This window comes from Mesocricetus auratus, unplaced genomic scaffold (genome assembly GCF_017639785.1).
Source record: "Mesocricetus auratus isolate SY011 unplaced genomic scaffold, BCM_Maur_2.0 Super-Scaffold_100014, whole genome shotgun sequence".
Taxonomy (NCBI): domain Eukaryota; kingdom Metazoa; phylum Chordata; class Mammalia; order Rodentia; family Cricetidae; genus Mesocricetus; species Mesocricetus auratus.
In genome coordinates this window covers 29,916,719-29,938,207 of record NW_024429197.1, presented here as the reverse complement: position 1 = coordinate 29,938,207, position 21,489 = coordinate 29,916,719, and the positions used below count along the sequence as shown (strand labels likewise).

General features: G+C 41.5%; 1 protein-coding gene across 5 annotated transcripts in view; it reads left to right on the top strand.

Moving 5' to 3' along the window:
• Positions 1-2,964: 2,964 nt before the first annotated feature.
• Positions 2,965-21,489, top strand: part of Eps15 (epidermal growth factor receptor pathway substrate 15) — a 98,782-nt gene continuing 80,257 nt past the window's right edge. For 2 of the 5 annotated variants that reach the window (XM_040756978.1, XM_040756977.1), the window contains exons 1-2: positions 2,967-3,135; positions 18,286-18,327. In XM_040756978.1, the coding sequence (XP_040612912.1) occupies positions 3,103-3,135; positions 18,286-18,327 (75 nt within the window). In that variant the 5' untranslated portion in view covers positions 2,967-3,102. Of the gene's footprint in view, positions 3,136-18,285; positions 18,328-21,489 lie in introns of all 5 variants that reach the window. The other 3 variants (XM_005072120.4, XM_021228390.2, XM_040756979.1) reach the window with 2 other exon arrangements.

The window sequence follows — 21,489 nt, the reverse complement described above, 5'->3', positions numbered from 1 at the left end:
TTGTCAGCCACCATGTGGTTGCTGGGAATTGAACTCAAGACCTCTGGAAAAGCAGTAGTGCTCTTAACCTCTGAGCCATCTCTCCAGCCCCTGATGCCTAAGTTTTGACTATTTTGATGCATCAACTGCTTTGACTATTAACCATATAACCTTGGGAAAATTACTTGACCTTTGTGACACTGAGTACCTCATTTGTGAAGTGAGTGTGACAATTGCTTCCTTTTAGAGTTTGTGTGTGTGTGTGTGTGAAGTTCAAGTTTAATAATGTGAAGTAAAACATGACAAAAGAAACATCAGTTGGGTTAAAGCTGATGTTTCAAAGTAGGATAATTCCTCCTCTTCTCCCTTGAGTTAAAAGGAATAATAGCAAAAAGAGGTCAAAGGAGACACTCCTGACTAAGTGATTGCTCAACAGACCTGTATAACTTGCTCTCTGAGGCTGAACCAAGTCAGAGGAATCTGTGTAGAGTCTGGAGTTCTTGAGGCCTCTTTGGTTTTTGTCTGTGATGGAAAAAGTCTAAAAACGGAAGTGAAGCTAACCAGATCTTGGGTCTTTCCAGCTGTCTCGGTATATTGAGGAATTCTATTATAATAACAGCTGTGGGCATGATAGAATTGTGGCTCTCACAACTGGGAATTTTGGGATTTGTCCTGGAAACAACCATGACCAAGAAAGGAACAACAATCTGGGCAAATACACAATTGAGGCTGGGTACTTCTAACTGTGCTCTAGGCTCAAGTGTGAGGGAGATGCAGCAGTGAGTGAGTCTTTAAGGATTTTACAGACCAGTGAGACACAGACAAGCCTTGAACTGACTCTTAAAGGAAGGCCTGAGCTCCATCCCCGAGACACCCATGGTGGAAGGAGACACTGTACCTCTCCTCCAATTCCCAGACTACACACACACACACACACACACACACACACACACACACACACACACACACAAATAAATAAATACTCAGTTGAAAAGGCAGAGTATAGAAAGAAGTCACTCAGAGTAACTACCAGTTGGTGTGCAGATTTCCTAGAAAGAAGGCTTCCTGAAGTGGGCTGCACACAAACTGAGTGTGCTTGCTAGTTTTACATTAATATGACACAAGTAGAGTTATCTGAAAAGGGAACCTCAATTGAGAAAATACCTCTGTAACATCTCACTGTAAGGCATTTTCTTAATTAGTGATTGATAGGAGAGGACCAGTCTCTGGGCTGGCAGTCTTGGGTTTTATAAGAAAGCAGGCTGAGCAAGCCACGATGAGCAAGTAAGTATGTAGCACCCTCCATGGCATCTGCATCAGCTGCTGCCTCCAGGTTCCTGCTCTGTTTGAGTTCCTTTCTTGACTTCCTTCAATAATGAACAGCAATATGGACCTGTAAGTCAAATAAACCTTGTTCTCCCCAACTTACTTTTTGGTCATGGTGTTTCATCATAGCAATGGTAACCCTAAGACACTGAGCCTTTGAAGATGAAAATTTCAAGTAAGTGGTTGATTATTCCATTAAAGGTGGTAACATGAGGCGGTGTAAGGTATATTATATTTAATATATGCAGGGAAAAGGCCTGTATTAAGCATGTACTATAACGTTATGATGTTAAAATTATATATATATATATATATATAAATATATAAAAACTCTTGTCATTGAGGAGCTGTTGGTCTGGAGGCAGGTAGACTTAAGTAAACAAGTCCTTAGGGGGATGCTTAATTCCTCCTATAGAGAGAAGGTTAACAAAAGAGTGTGTACACTGGTTTGGAGAGGAGATACCTTGCTAAGAGGTGAATTTAGGATGGGACCAGGGCTTTGTGACACAGGTACCACTGAACTGCACTGTGGTCCTACACATGCATTTTTACTCAACAATCCAGGAGGCAAAGGGAGCAGGCAAGGGAGCAGGCTTGTCCTGCTCCCCAGATTTTGGTGTTAGGAGGAAAAGATTTAGTATGTGCCTTCATTTTCAATATGACAGCAGGTAGAGAGGCTTTGGAGTCAAACTGTAATCTGGCTTTTCAGCCAGCTGGTTGACTTCAGGTAAGATAATTCCTTTGTGTGTGTGTGTGTGTGTGTGTGTGTGTGTGGTGTTCCTTTTCTTTAAATTTCAGACAGGGTCTTGTATGTATCACCTATGTATCCTTGAGTGTTCTGGAACTCACTATGTAGGCCAGGCCGTTGGGAAGCTCACAGAGATTAAAGGTAGGCATGCCACCATGCCCAGCTGGGTTTCATCTTCCTCATTTGTATAGCTTCCTTCTGTTTCAGATCCTCTAGTCATGCAATTAAATAAATAAATAAAAGCTGGGCACTGGTGAGGCGGCTTTAATCCCGGCATTGGGAGGCAGAGGCAGGCATAGCTCTGTGAGTTCGAGGCCAGCCTGGCCTACAAAGCGAGTTCCAGGATAGCCAGGGATACAAGGAGAAAAACCTGTCTTTAAAAACAAAACCACAGACAACAACAACAAAAGAGCATTTAGGCCTGGAGTGGTGGCACAGGACTTTAATCCCAGCACTCTGGCGGCAGTGGCAGGTGGATGTCTGTGAGTTCGAGGCCAGCTTGAGGCTACACAGAGAGAGACCGTGCCTCAAAAGCAAACAAACAAAAAACAAAATTAAAGCATTTAGTGCAGAGCCAATCACACATAAATTATTATAGTTTAATATCATTATTACTACTAAGCCATTGCAATCATTACTCAGTACCATTACTATTTTAGTTCCCACAATCCACCGGGACATGGGTATGTTCTCCCGCACTTTTCAGAAACAGCAGCCCAGAAAGGTCGGGTGTTTCGTCTCAACTTCTCAGGTCTCTGTGGCGCCGCCTCCGCCGCCAGTCCGCCCGGTGCGCCATCCGCCCCGGGTTTTCCAGGGCGGCCGGGGTCAGGGCCTGGTTCCGCGCCCCAGACTCCCGCGCCGGGCTTTGCGCGCCGCCGCGGCCTGTGGGGCCGGCGGGGCGGGGCGGGGCGGCGTGAGGAGGGAAGTTGTCGAAGTTCGGGGAGACGCCCGGCCGCCGGCCTCGCCTACGGCCTGTCCCTCCGCCTCCTTCCCGCCCCGGGCCTCGTCCGCCCGTCCTTCCTTCCCCTCCCGTGCATGATGGAAACACCATGGCTGCGGCAGCCCAGCTCTCCCTGACACAGGTAACGCCGCCCGCCGGTCTGCCCGGCTCGACCCGCCGGGGTTCCCCGGCCCTCCCCCACCGCTCTCGGGCGCTGGCGCGGCGGCCGCCCTCGGGCCGCTCGGCGGGAGCGCGTGTGAGGAACTCGGGCGCCATCCCGAACCGGAGCCCCGAACCGCGGCCGCCGCGCCCCCGCCCGGGTCGCGGGGCGCTCGGCCCCGCCCCGCGCGGCTCCCACCCTGCCGCCTCCGTGGGGCTCCTCCGCTCCGCTCTCTTCCTCCCGGTCCCGTCAGCGCTCACCCTCTCGGGAAGTTTCTCTACGGGCCTGACGGCCGCCAGGTGAGCTCCCGTAAGGCTCGCTCGATACGAGGCTCGCCCTCGGCGGAGCGGGGTTCCCCCAGCTTTGCTCAGCTCTGGAGTGACCGCTGCCGAGTCCCGTGTCCCCCCCCCCGCTTCCAGAAGTCGCATCCTGCCCAGGTACTTGCCCCACTCGCGCCTTTGCCTCCTGGCCGGTTAACTTCTGCTCAGATCCCCTTGCAGACTTTCCCACCCGTGCGGGGCAGTCTCGATCGCCCTCCTAGTGGCCTAACAGCGCCAGCCTTCAGCAGGTGGGGTGGCCCTGTCCTCCGTCTGGCATCCACCGGGGAGATAACTTTGTCCCAGGACGATTTCTTCCAAAAGCTGTTTTCGCTCTCTCTGTCGCTCCCCCTCTCGCTGTTTCGCTCTCTCTCCCTCTCTCTCCACTCCCCCACCCCGTTTTCCTTCAGAGCCTAGTCCTAGAGGTTCATAGGAAAATCTGAACATCATTCAGTCAGGAGAGTCGGAGTTCTCCGTTTCTTTAAAATCAAGAACAATCATCCCACATCCAGGAGAGTGAGGTACCGCACACCCGCCATTCCATCCATCTTAACTGCCCAGAAGTTTGTCCTCCCCAAAGCTGGTGACTGTGCCCACCTCCGCGTTACAGCCTGCCCTTGTGGTAGCTCCCTGCCATCTCATCTCTTTGGCCTAAATTTACCTGACTTAAGCTAAAGTTTTACAATAAGGTAGGGCATGTGTTTGGACATTAGACTCTTAACTGTCTTACGATAAAGGGGTCTTAAGGTGGGTTTTTTTTCCCCTAGCGTTTTTGGATAGAGAAAAAAAGTATTCTCCCTAGGAACCAGCATGGAGATTTTATTTACTTACTTTGAGACTGGGTTTCATGTAGACCAGGCTGGCCTTGAACTCACTGAGTAGTCAAGAATAAATTGAACTTTGGCTCATTCTGCCTCATCTCCCAAGTGCTGGGATTATAGGCTGGACCACTATACTAAGTTTATTTATTGCTAGGGATTAAACCTAGGGGCTGATAGGCAGGTACTCTACCAACTAAGCTACATCCCCAGCAAAAGTGATTTTTTTTCTCTTCCTTTTTTTAAATTTAGAAACAAGATAGTTTCATGTGTCAATTCCAGCTCCCTCTCACTCCCCTCCTCCCCCTCTCCCCCCAGGCTCCCCAAGTCCCCCACCCAATCTCCACTCCGATCCCGAGGAAGGGTGAGGCCCTCCATGGTGGATCTCCAGAGTCTGTCATTTCATCTAGGGTAGGGCCTAGGCCCTCCCACAAGAGTCCAGACTGAGAGAGCATCCCTCATTGTGGGATGGACAGCAAAGTCCATTTGTACGCCAGGGATAAGTACTACCCAAGGCCCCATAGATTACCTAGGCCTCCTCACTGACACCCACATTCAGAGGGTCTGGGTCAGTCCCATGCTTTCCACACAGCCATCAATCTGGGGTCCAAGAGCTCCCCCTTGTTCAGATCAACTGTTTCTATGGGTTAAACCAGCCCAGTCTTAACTCCTTTGCTCATCACTCATCCCTCTCTGTCACTGGATTCTAGTTCAGTGTAGTGATTAGCTGTGGGTGTCTGCTTCTGCTTCCTTCAGTCACTGGATGAAGGTTCTGTTTCCCAGACTCTCTGGCAGTGGGATTGTAGGCTGGCATTCCCCTGAGCAAAAGTGATTATATATATATATCATATGTGTCTGTCTGTCTGTCTGTCTCTGTCTCTGTCTCTCTGTCTCTCTCTTACACACACACACCCACACACACACCTCTTCAGGTAAAAGAGTTTCAGTGTACAGGAATAGCCTCATAACTTCACTGTACATTTCCAAATTTATTTCCTGTGGGTCATTATATTTTGATCAGCAGAGAACAGGAAAATACTTTTAAGATAGAGCCTTTAACTGGTCTAGACTTAGTCATTAATCTGTTTGGAAGGATTCTTCTGAAACTCAAATTTGAGGAATGGAAACATTGACTTTTGGGTGTTGACTTTCTTAGTCTAGTTAGTGACCTGCCTTAAACATGATCTCTGTTGGCAGTCTGTTCTGACTCTGTTGGCTAATTCTGGCAGTTTCCCCTCTTAAAGTGTTTGTTTCCTTGAAGACTTCTGTCGAATTGCTTCTTGGTTTTGTGCCTACTTGATTTTCTTCTTGGATGGGACTGTGTTTTTTTTTTTTCTATTTACTATCATTCATCTCTGGAAATTTGCTTCAGGTTCTTACTTTTATAGACACTTTCACAATTTATATATGTTCTGTGGTTATATATTTAGTTGTTAACATGTATGCAGAATCAATGCTGAATCAACAAGGGGAATTTTCCTTTAGTATCTAATGTTTGAATTTATAGTGATAATTCAAATAAGTCAATTTAGAATATTTTGATATTAAAATACCAAGATGCATTGAGATTATATTGTAAAGGCGCAGAAAAAGAACTGGTTTTTTTTTTTGTTTTTTTGTTTTTTTTGAGACAGGGTTTCTCTGTAGCTTTGGAGGCTGTCCTGGAACTCACTTTGTAGACCAGGCTGGCCTCGAACTCACAGATATCCGCCTGCCTCTGCCTCCCGAGTGCTGGGATTAAAGGCGTGCGCCACCAACGCCCGGCGGGGGGGAAAAACTGTTTTTTTAAATATTTACTAATGTGTCTTCCTTTAAAACCTAGTAAATTTAGCCAGGTGGTGGTGGCACTTGGGAGGCACAGATAAGCGGATCTCTGTGAGTTCAAGGTCAGCTTGGTCTACAAATTGAGTTCCAGGACAGGCTCAAACTATAGAGAAACCCTGTCTCCCAAAACCAAACCAAACCAAAAAACAAACACCCTCCCCAAAAAAAGCCTAGTAAATTTGTAGTTCTTAGATCCAATTAATTAATGTGTGTGAATGTTTTGCTTGCATGTATATGTGGACATGTGCATGCCTGGTGCCCACATAAGTTAGAAAAGGGTGCCAAATTCCCTTGAGCTAGAGTTTTGGATGGCTATAAACCACCATGTAGTACTGGGAACCTAACCTGTGTTCTCTGCAAGAGCAACAAGTGCTCTTTACCTGATCTGAACCATCTCTACAGCCCCTGCCTGGTTAACGTGTGTGTGTGTGTGTGTGTGTGTGTGTGTGTGTGTGTGTGTGTGTGTGTGTGTGTGTTGAGACAGTTGCACTATATAGCGCTATATCCCTTGGCTGCCTAGAACTCTGTAGACCAGGCAGGCCTCAAATTCATAGTTACACCTGCCTCTGTTAGGTTTAATTTTTTTTTCTAAGTTAAATTAATTGGGTCTGGTGGCACACACCTGTAATTCCAGCACTTGTCAGTTGGGCCGGAGGAATGCTGTTGGTTTAAGACTAGTGTGAGCTATATGGCATGTTAATGGCATGTTAGTTAAGCCAAGGCAACATAGTGAGACTGTCTGTAAAAGTGTGTGTTGTATGTGTGTGGTTCATGCAGGTGAGTACCTGGGTGCATATGCCTGTTGGAGAGGAGAATGTCAGGGTCTTCTGTATCGCTTTCTGCTTTCTTGAGACAGGTCTCTTAGTGAGTGGAAGCTTGCCATTTTGGTTAGGCTGGTCAGCTGGCCAGTGGGTTCTTAAGATCCAACGCTGGGGTTACAGATATGCTCAGCCATGCTGGGCTTTTTATTTGGGTACTGAAAATTTGAATTCTGCTCCTTATGCTTACACAGTGGTTTTTTTGCCTACTAGACCATCTTCTCAGTTCCTCAAATTTTTTATAAAAAAACCTTTTCTTAACCACTTGAACTAAGTCAAGTCAGAGTGGTGTAGCTTGGTTTCACACTCATTATTATTTGTTACCTTCTGTTTCTCTTTTCCACTCTTCTAACACACAGACAGAGACAGATGTACTCAAGTGAGATGTAGGTGGAGGGTAGGCAGTGTATCACCATTGCCCATTCTGGCCCAGGTTCTTAGATTTAAGTGATCCTTCTGCTCTAAATCTCCCAAGAAGCTAGGATTAGGGATGTGTGCCACTGCGCCCAGCAAAAGACATTTTAAAATTCATCTCTTTCCCCAATTGTTTCTTTGGAGGAAAGTGATTGATAGTTCTGTGTCTGTGCCAAAACTGTTAAAGGGCTCTTTGATAGGAAGATTGACCAGATGCTAGTTTCTGCCTCTGGCAATTAGATCATCAGTTTGGATCATTTATACTCATAGTCTCTCTCTCTCTCTCTCTCTCTCTCTCTCTCTCTCTCTCTCTCTCTCTCTCTCTCTCTCTATCTCTCTCTATCTCTATCTGTGTGTGTGTGTGTGTGTGTGTGTGTGTGTGTGTTTGAGACAGGAACTCTAGCCCTGGTTATCCTGGAACTTGCTTTGTAGACTGAGATGGTCTGGGTTTAACAGATCAGCTTGCCTCAACCTCTCAGGTGCAAGGATTAAATAAGCTATGCCTGGCTTCTGCAGTTTTTTTTTTTTTAAATATTAAGTGTAGCACACTGCATTATGGTTGACTTTTTGGCCCTTATCACTTAAACAAAAATAACAAATTGGAGAAAAATGTTTTAGTTTATGCTTTCCTTCCCTTTTGAATGCCTGCCAAATAGTCTTCTAATTCTTTCTTTACTAAAAGATTGAAATTGAAACTTGCCTTCTAGAGATGACAGAATACTAGATTAAAAAATGAGTGTCATTTTTGGCTATGCCAGTAGATAATGGCATTGAATAAAATCTCCAGGTGTCTCAGACTTAAGAATTGATCCACAGTGGTTAAGAGCACCAGTTGCTCTTCCAGGAGAACCTGGTTCCGTTCCCATCACCTGCATGGAGTTAACAGCCTCTGTAAATATAATTTCAGGTGATGTGACCCTATCTCCCAGGCATTACACTTAAGAGATGCAGACATACTTGCAGGAAAAACACACAGACACATAAAATAAAAATAAGTGGATTAAAAATTATTCAACGCATAATGTTAGGCATTTACTATCTGCCAAGAATTATTCTGTTTTTAAGAATATACTAACAGCCGGGCATTGGTGGCACATGCCTTTAATCCAAGCACTCAGGAGACAGAGGCATTCAAGGCCAGTCTGGTCTACAGAGTGAGTTCCAGGACAGGCTCTAAAACTACACAGAGAAACCTTGTCTCGAAAACAGAGTGAGTTCCAGGACAGGCTCTAAAACTACACAGAGAAACCTTGTCTCGAAAAACAAAAACAAACAAACAAACAAAAAACCAACCAAACAATATATATATATATGCATATATGTATATATATGCATATATATATATATACACACACACAAAATAATTTTTGAAACTTAAAGATATGGAGCTTAGATTTTAATAGTGGGGGGGGTTTGAACATTATTATGTACTTTCCCAGCTCTAACATTCTGTTTTGTAAGTCTTACCTGATGTGTTGGTTTTTCCCACAGTACTTAATACAGCACAGCCTCCTGTTTCTCCTTTTAATTATTTTCACTTTTCTTGTTGATGAGTAAAATTCAAATAGTGACATGATGGCTCAACTTAATCCCAGCATGTGGGAATGGGAGATAGGATTATTGTGAATTTGAGGCCAGAATAGCTACAAAGTAAACTGCAAGTCAGCCTAGGCTACAGAGAGCTTCTATCTCAAAAAAAAAAAAAAAACAAACAAACAAACAAAAAAACCCCCCAAAACAAGCTGCATTCCTAGATGAAGAGTTACAGGGAGTTAATGAATGTAGAGAGAAGGAGAATTAGTCTTTTCTAGGGATAAACCCCCAGTAAGTTATCTAACATCAAATCATCAGCCTGAAAAACATACGTATGAGCCGTACTAAGTGAACTCAGTAGTTTGTAGTTACACATGTGTTCATGTGTGCGTGTGTCATGAAAAAGAGGTCTTGAATTTGAGGGGAGGAACTGGACATGGGTGGTTGGAGGGAAGAAAGGTGGCTCAGGTGGGGGTAGGGATGTGATGTAAATACAGTACACAGGAAATTTAAAAAATAGGAAAAAAGGGAAAGACTTGAATGAGAAAGATCTGAATTTTTGCTTTTTTTTGTAGATTGTAGAAAAGACAGGTAATATTTTCTTTTCTTTTTTTTGAGCACTTTGTATCAAACCCAGAGCCTTATGAATGCTAGGCAACCACTCTACGGCTGTGTATTTATTTCCTCATTGACTTTCACTAAGCAGCCCTCCTGGCCTCACTTAACAGAGGTGAGTCTGGTACAGCCTCCCAAAGGTGTGCACTACTCCTGGCCTAGTAAATTCTCTTAGTTAAGGGTTACTATTGCTATGATGAATCACCATGACCCGAAGCAAGTTGGGGAAGAAGGGGCTTATTTGGCTTACAGTTTCACATCAATGAAGGAAATGTCCAACAATGAAGGAAGTTAGCACAGGAACTCAAAACAGGGCACGATCTTGAAGGCATTAGCTGGTGCCGAGGCCATGGAAGGGTGATGCTTACTGGCTTGCTCAACCTATTTTCTGATCGAACCCAGGGCCACCTGGCCAGGAGTGGCCTCACCCACAGTGGACCCCCCCCCAATATTAATTAAGAAAATGCCCTACACACTTACCTGCAGCCAGATTTTATGGAGGCATCTTCTCAGTTGAGGTTTCCTCCTGTGATGACTATAGCTTGTGTCAAATTGACATAAAACCAACTAGCACAACTTTTTAAACTTTTGCTTGCCTTGAGTCCTAGTACCCTAGAGGTAGATGCAGGCAGAACTCTGAGTTTGGGGCCAGCCTGGGTTATATAGTTCCAGGACAGCCAAGCCAAGGATACACAGAGATGCTGTTTAAAAAAAAAACAAAAACAAAACAAAAACAAAAAAACCGAACAAAAACGGTTTTCAACTGTCCATTTCTTTTTCTAATGTCTGTATCCCTACTAATACTACTCATAGCTCCTTTTGCTTTTTACTATTTGACAGAAGTGGTACTTCAGTTAATCCATTTTACATATGGGGGAGGTAATTTATGTAAGGCAGAAAATGGTAGCTCTAAGGTTTTGTTTTTGGTAGGTGGGTGGTTTGCTGCTGTTTTGCACCTAACTGTGGCTCTGTACCAAGGTGGGCATTGAGCTCTAGATCTTTGCTGCCTCAGCCTACCAGATGCTGAACAGGACATACAGCTCATGACTGAGATCTAAGATTGGATGTAAGATGCTTGAAACCAAAGCTGTTTCATTATACTTGTTTGTATACTAGATGTATAGCATGTCTGATACGTGTTTTTTAAAAGTTTCAGTGCATGCTTTGTTGTTTTAATTGGGTAGTAAGTTTCCTTTTTCCTTTTTGAGACAGGGTGGCTCTGTAGCTCTTGCTGATCTGGAACTTGCTGTGTATACCAGGCTGGCCTCAGACTCACAGAGATCTGTCTGTCTTTGCCTCTTGGGAATTGGAATTAAAGATGCCCACCACCCCAGTAGTAAGTTTCTTGAGGAAGGAAGCTTTGACTTGCAGATCTACAGATCAAAGAGATCCACTTACCTCTCCCTCCCCAGTGCTGGGATTAAAGGCATGCACTACCAACACCCGGCTAAAGTTTTCTTATCTTAGTATATAAAGATTATTTTGAAGGTGGGTGTAGGGTTCTGTGTGTGCTTGGAACCAGTGTTCTATCACTGAACTAAACTCATGGTCCAGCCTTTATTCCTATTGTTTGTGTTTTTGACAGGTTCTCATTGTAAAGTACTAGATGGCCCTGAGCCTACTCTGTAGGTCAGGACAGCCTCCAATTCAGAAAGATTTCTCTTGTCTCTGTCTCCTGTGTACAGGGATTAATAAAGGTTTGTGACTCCATTAATTTTTATAATAATTTTTTAAGTATTTATTTTATGTGTGTTCAAGCTTGATGCCTATGGATCTCAACTTTTTAGGAATTGGTTCTCTCCTGGTACATGGTTCTAGGGATCAAATTCAGGTTCTGGGGCTTGCAATAAACACTTTAAACCAGCAGGACTCGTAAATTGTTGCTTAAAAACCCAAACCAACCGAAAACCTACTGTATGACCTAAAACCAGTAAGTACTCCAGCAGACTAAGAGTGGTGAATTCTGTGTTTGAGACTAGCATTGGCTACATAGTAAATTCTAGGTCAGGCTTAGAAGGATAGTGAGATGCTATTTTAAAAAATGAGACAAGCTGGGTGGTGGTGGTGGTGGTGGTGGTGGTGGTGGTGGTGGTGGTGGTGCACACCTTTAATCCCAGCACTCGGGGGAGGCAGAGGCAGGCGGATCTCTGTGAGTTTGAGACCAGCCTGGTCTACAGAGCAAGTTCCAGGACGGCTAGGGCTACACAAGGAACCCTATAGAGCTAAAAACAAAACCAGTACATGTACTAGTAAACATCAATTTATTGTTTTAATTTAACAACTATGACAATAAGTACAGGATAGAGTTTGAAATTTACAACCTGTTTTCACAATCAGAAAAGGAATATTTTACTCAGCATGATAGATTGGAGTTTCTATTATGGGAAAGTCACAATGATGATGCTTTCCTCTTTTTTGCCTATCCTACTTTCTATATTGAGTATATCTAGTATACTCAGGAAATCCCTGCTTACTTGAGAGACATCTAGTCATTCTTAAAATGGTTCAGCATGTTCTTCACTTGGGAAGGATTGGTATAGTTACAGTTAATTAGGAGCAGTTGGATTTGTCCAGTAGCCTTTCAGGGACGAATAAGAGTGCATTCCTTTATTTTCATTTGTTTACGAGCTAATGGCATTCCAAAGACATACAAAAACTTCTTTGTGAATTTGGGGTTTAATAAAATTGTAACTCTGGAAACAAGCAGAGAAATAGCTTTGCAGAGATCCTAATTTTTTTGAGAATTGGTAGGAAGTAATAAAAGAAAAGGAAATGTTAATTGGATAAACCCATAGAAAGAATTTCATTTTAAAGCATTTAAATTCCCAATAACAAGATGTGCCTTCATGCCGGGGGTTGGTGGAGCATGCCTTTAATCTCAGCCTGGTGTACAGAGCGAGTTCCAGAACAGCCTCCAAAACAATACAGAAAAACCCTGTCTCCAAAACAAAACAAAACAAAAAAAGAAAAGATGTGCCTTCATTAACAGTTATCTTTAGGGGCCAGTGGGGATGGTTCAGTGTAGGTAAAGGCCTTTGCTACCAAACCTGATAATCTTAGGTTTGAATCCCAGGACCCACATGGTGGAAGGAGAGACTGACTGCTGCAAATTGTGTTCTCACTTTCATATCTGTGCGATGGCATGTGTCCTGACATAGTCTCACACAGTGGTAATAATGAAAAAAAATAAGTTATCTTAATTATTAGAAGCCTTAAATAGTCTGAAGAATTTTATAATTTGCATGCATAGGTGGAAAATTAAATTCAGAAAAATAATTTCAGTTAAACATACAGAAAAAAGGCTGGAAGAAAAAAAAACACCTAAGATTTTATAGTAGCATTATAGCTTTTAATTATCTTACCTTTAATAGTGAGCATATATTTCTTTAGTTATCAATTGATTTAGCATTTGTATGTGACACTTTTGAAAATTTACTCCTCTAAATTGACATCAATAACAAAGTAAAAGTATATTCTACAATTACACCTACACTTAGATTTCTTTTCTCTCTCTCTCCATCCTCTGCTGGCCCTTGTTTTATTCCATGTTGACCCAGAACTTGTGATGTAGTTGAGGGTAACCTTGAACTTCTGATCTTGATGCCTCCACCTCATTTGTGGGATCTTGTGCTACTACACCTGTTTTTATGCCATAATGGATCCACACTACCAACTGCATCACATTCCAGTATCTTTAGTATAGAATTAAATTTCTTTTTAAATGCTGGAGATTAATCACAGGGCCAGAGCATTCTAGACAAGTGCTCTAATACTGAACCACACCCTCTATCCTTTAGATTTCTTTAAAATTTTTTTAAATTAAATTAAGTTAGTTTTGTTTACCCAGTTGTGTTGGTGTATATTACTAAGAACCCAGCTCAAGGCCTTGCAATGTTCTAGGCATACACTGTCACACATGGTGGATGTACTTTCAGATAGTCTAATCTTTGTGTTTGATCATAGGAATGATGATGATGATAATTACTATAATTTGTTTGGAGAATTTATCTAGAAGAATAATTTATAATTTTTGTGTTCTGCTTTATAATTTACAAGTCTTTTTATGCTCTTTCATTTGATCTTTATAATAACCAATGAACCAGGCTATTATTACCATCACTTCAAATTGGAGGATACTGAGGCTCATAATGTGGGATGTAAGTTTTATCTTCAGAAATAAAAGGGAACATGAATCTAGGTCTGAAAAAAAAATATAATTAATTCTAGTTTACTACCTGCTCTAGGCCCTTCGTTCATTTCCCAGAGGCAGTTATTCTTGCTAGTTTTGTGTGTATTTTCTATAATGATCTTTCTCTTTCTCTCATTGTAGTCTTTTAAAAATATTTTGGCCGGGCAGTGGTGGCGCATGCCTTTTTCCCAGCACTCAGGAGGCAGAGGCAGGCGAATCTCTGTGAGTTTGAGGCCGGGCTGGACTGATAACCTCCAAAACAATACAAAGAAACCCTGTCTCGTAAAACAAAACAAAAAAAACAAAAAACAAAAAAAAATTGACACACTGCTATTTTACAACTTTACTATTAATTTTAGATTATTTGATATAGGACGTTCTGTGTTCCTGCATATTTAAAATATTTCAGGGTAGTCCTGTGTGTGAATATTCTCAGTTAACTTAGTCAACCTAATGATGAGTCTTTTGTTGTTTGTAGCATTGCAGCAAATACTTTACATATTCTTGTGCCTTAGCTACGTATGGGTTAGTTTTTGGTGGATGTAATTATTAGGCCAAATGGTTTAAACGATTTATAGATTTTATAGATTATATATATATGAATGATTGTTTTACTTGCATGTGTGAATGTGCACCATGTGTATACCTAGCGCCTGTGGAGGTTAAAAGAGGGCATCAGATCCCCTAGAACTGGAGTTATCAGTAGTTGTGAGCTTCCATGTTCCAATTTTCTAATTAAGAAAAAAAATTCCTCACAGGTGTGCTCAGTCATTTGGGTTTTAATTAATTCTAGATATACTCAAGTTGACAACAAAGAATAGGCATCATAGTTGAGCAGTGGTAGCGCACACCTTTAATTCCAACACTCAGGAGGCAGAGACAGGTGGATCTTTGAGTTTGAGGACAGCCTGGGTTACATATAGTGAAACTCTGTCTGGAGGTGGGGTTGGGGGAGAATGGGCATTATGGTACATATAGCTGTAAGTTTGTTCTTTAGATTTCCTGTAGTTTTCTATTTAAGATACCTTTCCTAGAGCCGGGTGTTGGTGGAGCACACCTTTAATCCCAGCACTCGGGAGGCAGAGGCAGGTGGATCTCTGTAAGTTCAAGGCCAGCCTGGTCTACAGAGCAAGTTCCAGGACAGCCTCCAAAGCCACAGAGAAACCCTGTCTTGAAAAAAAAAAAAGAAAAGAAAAGAAAAAGAAAAAAAAAAGATACCTTTCCTAGTACTCTGTGATTTTGTTACATAAATGTGAACTTTGAGACTTTTATACAAAAAAATAGGAGCCAGGTAGAATTAATTTGCTTTTATTATATAAATAATGCTTTCAAATGAAAGATTGGGACTATTTTTGAAACTCATTTTGAGGCTAAGGATAAACTAGGGTGTTTTATTTGTTTAATTGATAGTGGTGGTTGGTTGTTGCAGAATATTTAACTATGTAAAGATGTGTTAACATTTGTTTATGTTGGAGATTTTATGTCTAACTGTAGAGATGTGATGCATTTGATCATGTTCCAGAATATTTCTTCAACTATGTAAAATGAGGGAGAAGATTAGGTGGGACTTCTGGATAGGGACAGTTTTTCTTCTATTATTTTTTTATCCCAGACTTTACTTGAAATCTTGATCTTTTTATACCCAGCCTAGGTATGCATCACCATACACAATCTGATTAGAAGGATTTAAGTTGACAGTATTTTTGTTACAAAGACCATTTATAGTTTATAAAAGTTTAGTTATCATTGGGAATTGGCATTAAATGTTAGTGTGAGGAAGGCTGAAATATTTCAGTTTACATTCTTTCTGTAGTCCATGTTGCTCTTGTTCTTAGTCTGTTCTCTACATTCTGTTCTTTGTTTTTCCCCTTGGCATACTTTTATCCATGGTCTTGTGGGTGGATTCTGGACCATCTGGTACTTTAGAACAGTTTAAAAATGATTCTGTTGACTCTGCTTTGAGCCATACTTTATTGAAATGTCCTGGTATGTCTTTGTGCTTGGCACGTTTTCTCTTTTATATTCTCACGGCTTTCATGACTAATTTTCCCTAACACATGAATTTTGGCAGTATCAAGTATTCATGGATTAAGGCGGTCAAGACTTGCTTTTTGTAGGCCTTTCCCCCAATTCCCTATAACAAAAACTTCACATCTGTGAGTTCAAGGCCAGACTGGTCTACAGAGTGAGTTCTAGGACAGCCAGGGCAACAAAGAGAAACCCTGTCTCAAAAACCCAAAAAGCAAAAAGTTAAAAAAACTTTGTTGTTTTGAGATGGTCTTAAAGGGGGTGTGTTTGAAATTGTAGATAAAAACATCAAAATCATGATCCTCCTGCCTCAGCATAATCATCATAAGTGCTGAAATTAGTCACTGTGGTGGCTTGAAAGAAAATGGCCTCCAAAATAGGTGAGTTTGAGGCCAGCCTGGTCTACAGAGTGAGTTCCAGCCTACTTTTCTGTCTTCACCTACATTCAGATCCTCAACTGGATCTTTAAAATTAGACCCTAAGTTACTTCCTATGTTCTATCTTTTCACAAACATGTACATGCACAAATAATCACTCTTCAATTTGTCTCTGGTTGGGAGCGATCATTGTTATTTAGAACCTCTTGTAAATATAATCAGTCTTTTTTAAGAATAGTCCATCCCCTCCCCAGCTTCCTAATGAATAGAACTTGGGCTCACAGGAATAGCCGATGGCAAAAAGGAAACATTCCACAATTAGATTACTTAACCCCTCCCTCTGCGATCCTTTCTCCTTGCCAACACCTGTTATCTGCTCACCTTTAGTGGCCTGGTTGCTAGGCTATGACCCCTCCCTCGCTGTCCTGCATTCCTCTGCCCTATCTCTCTACCTCATTTCCCCTATATTAGCCTGTACGAAATTCTCTTTAAATGCAGCTTGATGGGAAGGTCTGTCTTGCTGTTTGTTCTTTGTGCCTCTTGTCCTGTCCTTCCAGGTTCCCATGGGCTTGACCTTCGTTGTGCCCTGCTGGCCAGGGCAGTCTCCCTTTATATCCTTGTTTCTTTAACTTATACCATGTCTGCTGTGTCAGATAGATGAGACACTTTATAAATTGTCCTCTACAAAATGTTATGTTGCATAATGTTTTACTCTTTTGGATTTTTGGCCTTTTGAGGGGCCTGCCACCCAGCACCCAAATAACTCACTCACCGAGGCTTATTCTTATTCTGAATGCCCGGCCTTAGCTTGGCTCTTTTCTTGCCAGCTTTAGTTAACTAAAGTTAGCCCATCTACCTTTTCTCTCTGGGCTTTTACCTTTCTTATTTCTGTATATGTTACTTTCTTACACTGTGGCAGGCTGGGTGGCTGGCCCCTGATATCCCTCTCCGTGTTCTCTTGCTGCTCCTCGATCCTCATTTCTCCTTCTGTTTGTATTCTCTGCCTGCCAGCCCTGCCTCTTCTTGCTCCTGCCTAGATATTGGCTATTCAGCTCTTTATTAGAACCACCAGGTATTTTAGACAAGCACAGTAACATAACTTCATAGAATTAAACAAATACAGCATAAACAAAAATCACACACTTTAAATAATGTTCCCCAACAATGTTACATTGTTATTCCTTTTTTTTTTTTTTTTTTTTTGGTTTTTCGAGACAGGGTTTCTCTGTGGCTTTGGAGGCTGTCCTGGAACTAGCTCTTGTAGACCAGGCTGGTCTTGAACTCACAGAGATCCTCCTGCCTCTGCCTCCCGAGTCCTAAGATTAAAGGTGTGCACCACCAACGCGCCCGGCACATTGTTATTTCTTGTTCCTCCTCCCCCCCTCTCCCCCTCTCTTTCCCCCCCATGGGCATGTGCTGCCATGTCCATACTTCCTAGTTTGTACAGATGTAGCTGATTTTTGTTAAATGCATGCAAACATGTTATCTCTAAGTAGATTCACCCTCTTTTCTTCTTTCTACAATTTTAAGTTCCTGTTTTCCTAGCATCCCTTAAGTCTTCTTAGATGCCTTTCTTTGTCTTGAACATTTTTCCATATTCCTGTACTAGCAAACCTGATCTTTTGAGCACTGATATTCCTAAGCTGCCTTCCAGATGAGCTATTATGTTCATCAGTTGAACAAGGAACCCTTTGAACTGGATGTGAAATGAGTGTCACTGCCTGCATATAAGCAATTCAAATCTGATGACATCAGATCGTCATCATTACACCAGTTTGTGTAGCGAGGGTTGTTTGTTGTGGTGCTATGATCACAATTGTGCCGTTTTACATACTAGGCAAATGGTTTCCTATTGCACTGCATCACTATTCCTTTATTGTTTACTTTATTGAAGTAGATTTTGAATTGATTTTTAAATACTGTGGATACTTGGGTAAAGGATGAGCATTTTGAAAAAGCTTTAAACTGACTTCTGTTATGGATTGGGTTTCTGGGTGGAATTATGCATGAAAACCTTAGATTCTTATTTTCCTTACTTTTTCTAATTCTTGTGACTGTGTTTATTCATTCTCCTTCCTCAAATGAAGAATTTTTTAAATCTCTTTTGTCTTTGTTTCTCAAGTATCTTTTAAGTGAATACTAAATGTATCACAAGGAATAATTGAATAAAATATAATTGCTATTTATTGTTTCTTTTAGTTGTCAAGTGGGAATCCTGTATATGAAAAATACTATAGACAGGTAAGATTTTATTGTATTTGTATTCTGAACCAAATGTAAAATATGCTATCAATTGTTGATTATATGCATGTAGATGAGCAGTTACTAGATTAGTTTGATGTGTCTTGATTCAACTTTTTGGGCTTTAGCCTAAACTTTGAGTACTTGATGTTTTCCTTTTGTTTTGAGAGGGTCCTGCTAGGTAGTCTCTGCTGGCCTTTTAGTGCATAATCCTACCTCAATCTCCTGAGTGCTGAGATTACAGGCACACACCAAACACTAGTTATTAGCTCTCAGAAAAATGAAAGAGAATTTAATTACCCTAAATATATATTAAAACTCTGTAGAACATTATATTCATTCAGATATAAAAATCCAAATTAATGTATAAGCCAAATAGAAATAACTTTGATGTGTCATTTGTTTGTTTATTTATTTATTTGGTGTTTTGGTTCTTATTTCATGTCTGACTGGCCTGGCATTCACTATGTAGTCCATTTTTGTGTTGTGTCAGAGTCCTCCTGTTTCAGCTTCTAGTGCTGAGATTTTGGTGTGTATCACACCTGCCTTGGGTTGCTTTGTTTTGTTTTATTTTCCAAGCTAGGGTTTCTTTGTAGCTTTGGAATCTGTCTTGGAACTCGCTCTGTAGACCAGGCTGGGAATAAAGGCGGGCGCCACCACTGCCTAGCGCCTTGGGTTGCTTTAAAGACATACTAAATACAAGTTTTATAGATTGAAAACACGGCTTGCATACACATAAGTGAGTGTGGGGCTGAGGGTGTAGCTCTTTGGTAGATTACATGTTCATTACACACAAGGCCCTAGGTTTAATTCCTAGCACCAAAAAACAAACCAAACAAACAAAACATGTATCAAGGATTTTGTTAATTAGTCAGGGAAACATTCAGATATAAAATCAGAATACAAAAACCAGGTGTGATAATATTTGTTAATCCTACCACTTAGTGGAAGAAGCAAGAGGATCAAGAGTTCAAGATCACCCTGTGTTACATAGTGAGTTTGAGGCCAGTGTGAGCTTTGTGAAAATGAAAATGAGAATATGAATTGTAGTGATTCATACTCAGTCAGAAAAAAATTCATTTGCACTGTGTGGACAGGAATCATTTGCATTGCTAATAGTATTCTATACTTTAACTTCTCATTTGACAGAGTTTAAAAGCCTTATTAAAAAGCTAATCAGTAATACATATTTTAGATCAGATAATGTCCTGATTTTCTACATGGTTTCAGTTGCTCATTTATTTCTTGAAACAATTTCATGCACTGTAGGCTAGCTTTGAACTCACTAAGTAGCAGACTATGACCTTGAACTTCCAATCATTTCTGCCTCTGCCTTCCAAGTACTGGGATTATATGTGTTTGCCACCATGCCCAGAACAATACAATTCTGTGTATTGGATTGTTTTCACAGAGAATTTGCATAAGTGTAGAAAAGGCTGGTCTACATTATTTTAGCAAATACCAATTAGCTAATATAGAGATCCCTGTGGTTTTGACTCGGAAGTCTAGGACTGTATACTATTTAGCAGCTTTTACTTCTTAATTTGTAGAGTTTGATTATATTTTAAAATTAAGTTGTATCCATGCTTCTTAAGAGTGTGATTCTTAAGAACCTATGTTGCTCAAGCTGGTCTTGGACTTCAGGGCTCAAGCCATCCTCCTGTCTCACCCTCATAAGTAGCTGGGGCTACAGTTGTATGCCACCATGCTCAGTTTGGTTTTATGCTTTGTTTTGTTTTTTAATTTGTCTTTTTGAAATGAGCTCTCAGGCTAGAATCAAACTCATAATGTAGTTGTGAATAGCTTTGATCTTCTGATCCTTCTGCCTTTGCTTCTCAAGTTCTGAGGCTACTATTGTGGGTAACCATGCCAGTCTTGATTATATTTTTTGTTTTGTCTTAGAGACAGGGTCTTGCTATGTAGCCAGAATTCCCTTAAACTCTAAATCCCCTTCCTCAGCCTCCCCTGTGCTGGCATTGCAGGCATGTACCACCATGCCTATAATCTTTTTTGGATGGGGTGGGGACAAGGTGTAATTGTAGCCTAAGCTGGCCCCAAATTTGCTGTGTAGCAGAAGCTGACCTTGATATGTTGATCCTCCTACCTGTACCTCCATGCTAGGGTTACAGGTGCTTACCACTGTACATAGCTTCATGCCTGGCTTTTGATTGAACTTTTAAACTTTTCTTACTTGTTCTTCTGGCCTAAAGAACACACACACACACACACACACACACACACACACACACACACACACACACACACACACACCCCTACATCTGTGATGGTGGGACTTTATTAGGCCATTTTTGTTTGTGTGTGCATGTGCACGGGTGCCTGTGCATGTACATATGCAAGTTAAATTGTCTACCTTTTGTTTGAGACAAGATCTCTCTTGCTCACCCGTGTCTTTGGCTAAGTAGTCTTAAGCTAGCTGGCTATTGAGCTCCTGGGATCTATCTGTTTCTGACTCATTTCACCATTGCTGGAAATTGTAGGTTACTCACCTTATCCAGTCCTTTACTTGAGTTCTGGGGATCCAATCTCAAGTCCTCATGCTTTAAAGCATTCAGAGCATCTAAACTGGGATTCGGAGGTGTCCAAATTCAAGTCCTAATACTTGTAAGATAAGTGCTTTACTGATAGATCCATCTCTCTCTTTTCCCCCACCCAGATAGCTTGTTCTATCAGAGTAAAAGAGAATTGTTCTTAAATATGGCCTCGTGTTGTATACTTGATTAATTTAATTACATCCTTTTAAAAAGCCAAAGAAATTGTTGAATTTTTTTTGTGATTGTCATAAAAAGTAGTCTTTCAGTAAAAGATACTGTTTTGGTTTTTGATGGATCAAAGAAATCAGATCCTGTTGGAAAGTTTTTTATTCAGGTTGCAATAGTGGGATCTACTAATTCAGTATTGAGCTAGCCTAAGAACAAAAAGGAATTTTTTTCTTCACATTTGGAACTGGGGGTGCACCTTACTGGTAGACTGCTTGTTTAACATGCACAAAGCCCTGGGTTCTGTCCCAAGTACTGGGATGTGTGGTGAGGGTGAGTAAAAGACATCCTTAAGGTTCCCTGGGCAGTTGTAATAATACACACCTGTGATCCTGGAACTTGGGAGGTTGTACTAGGCAGGAGGATCATTCAGGGTCATCTTCAG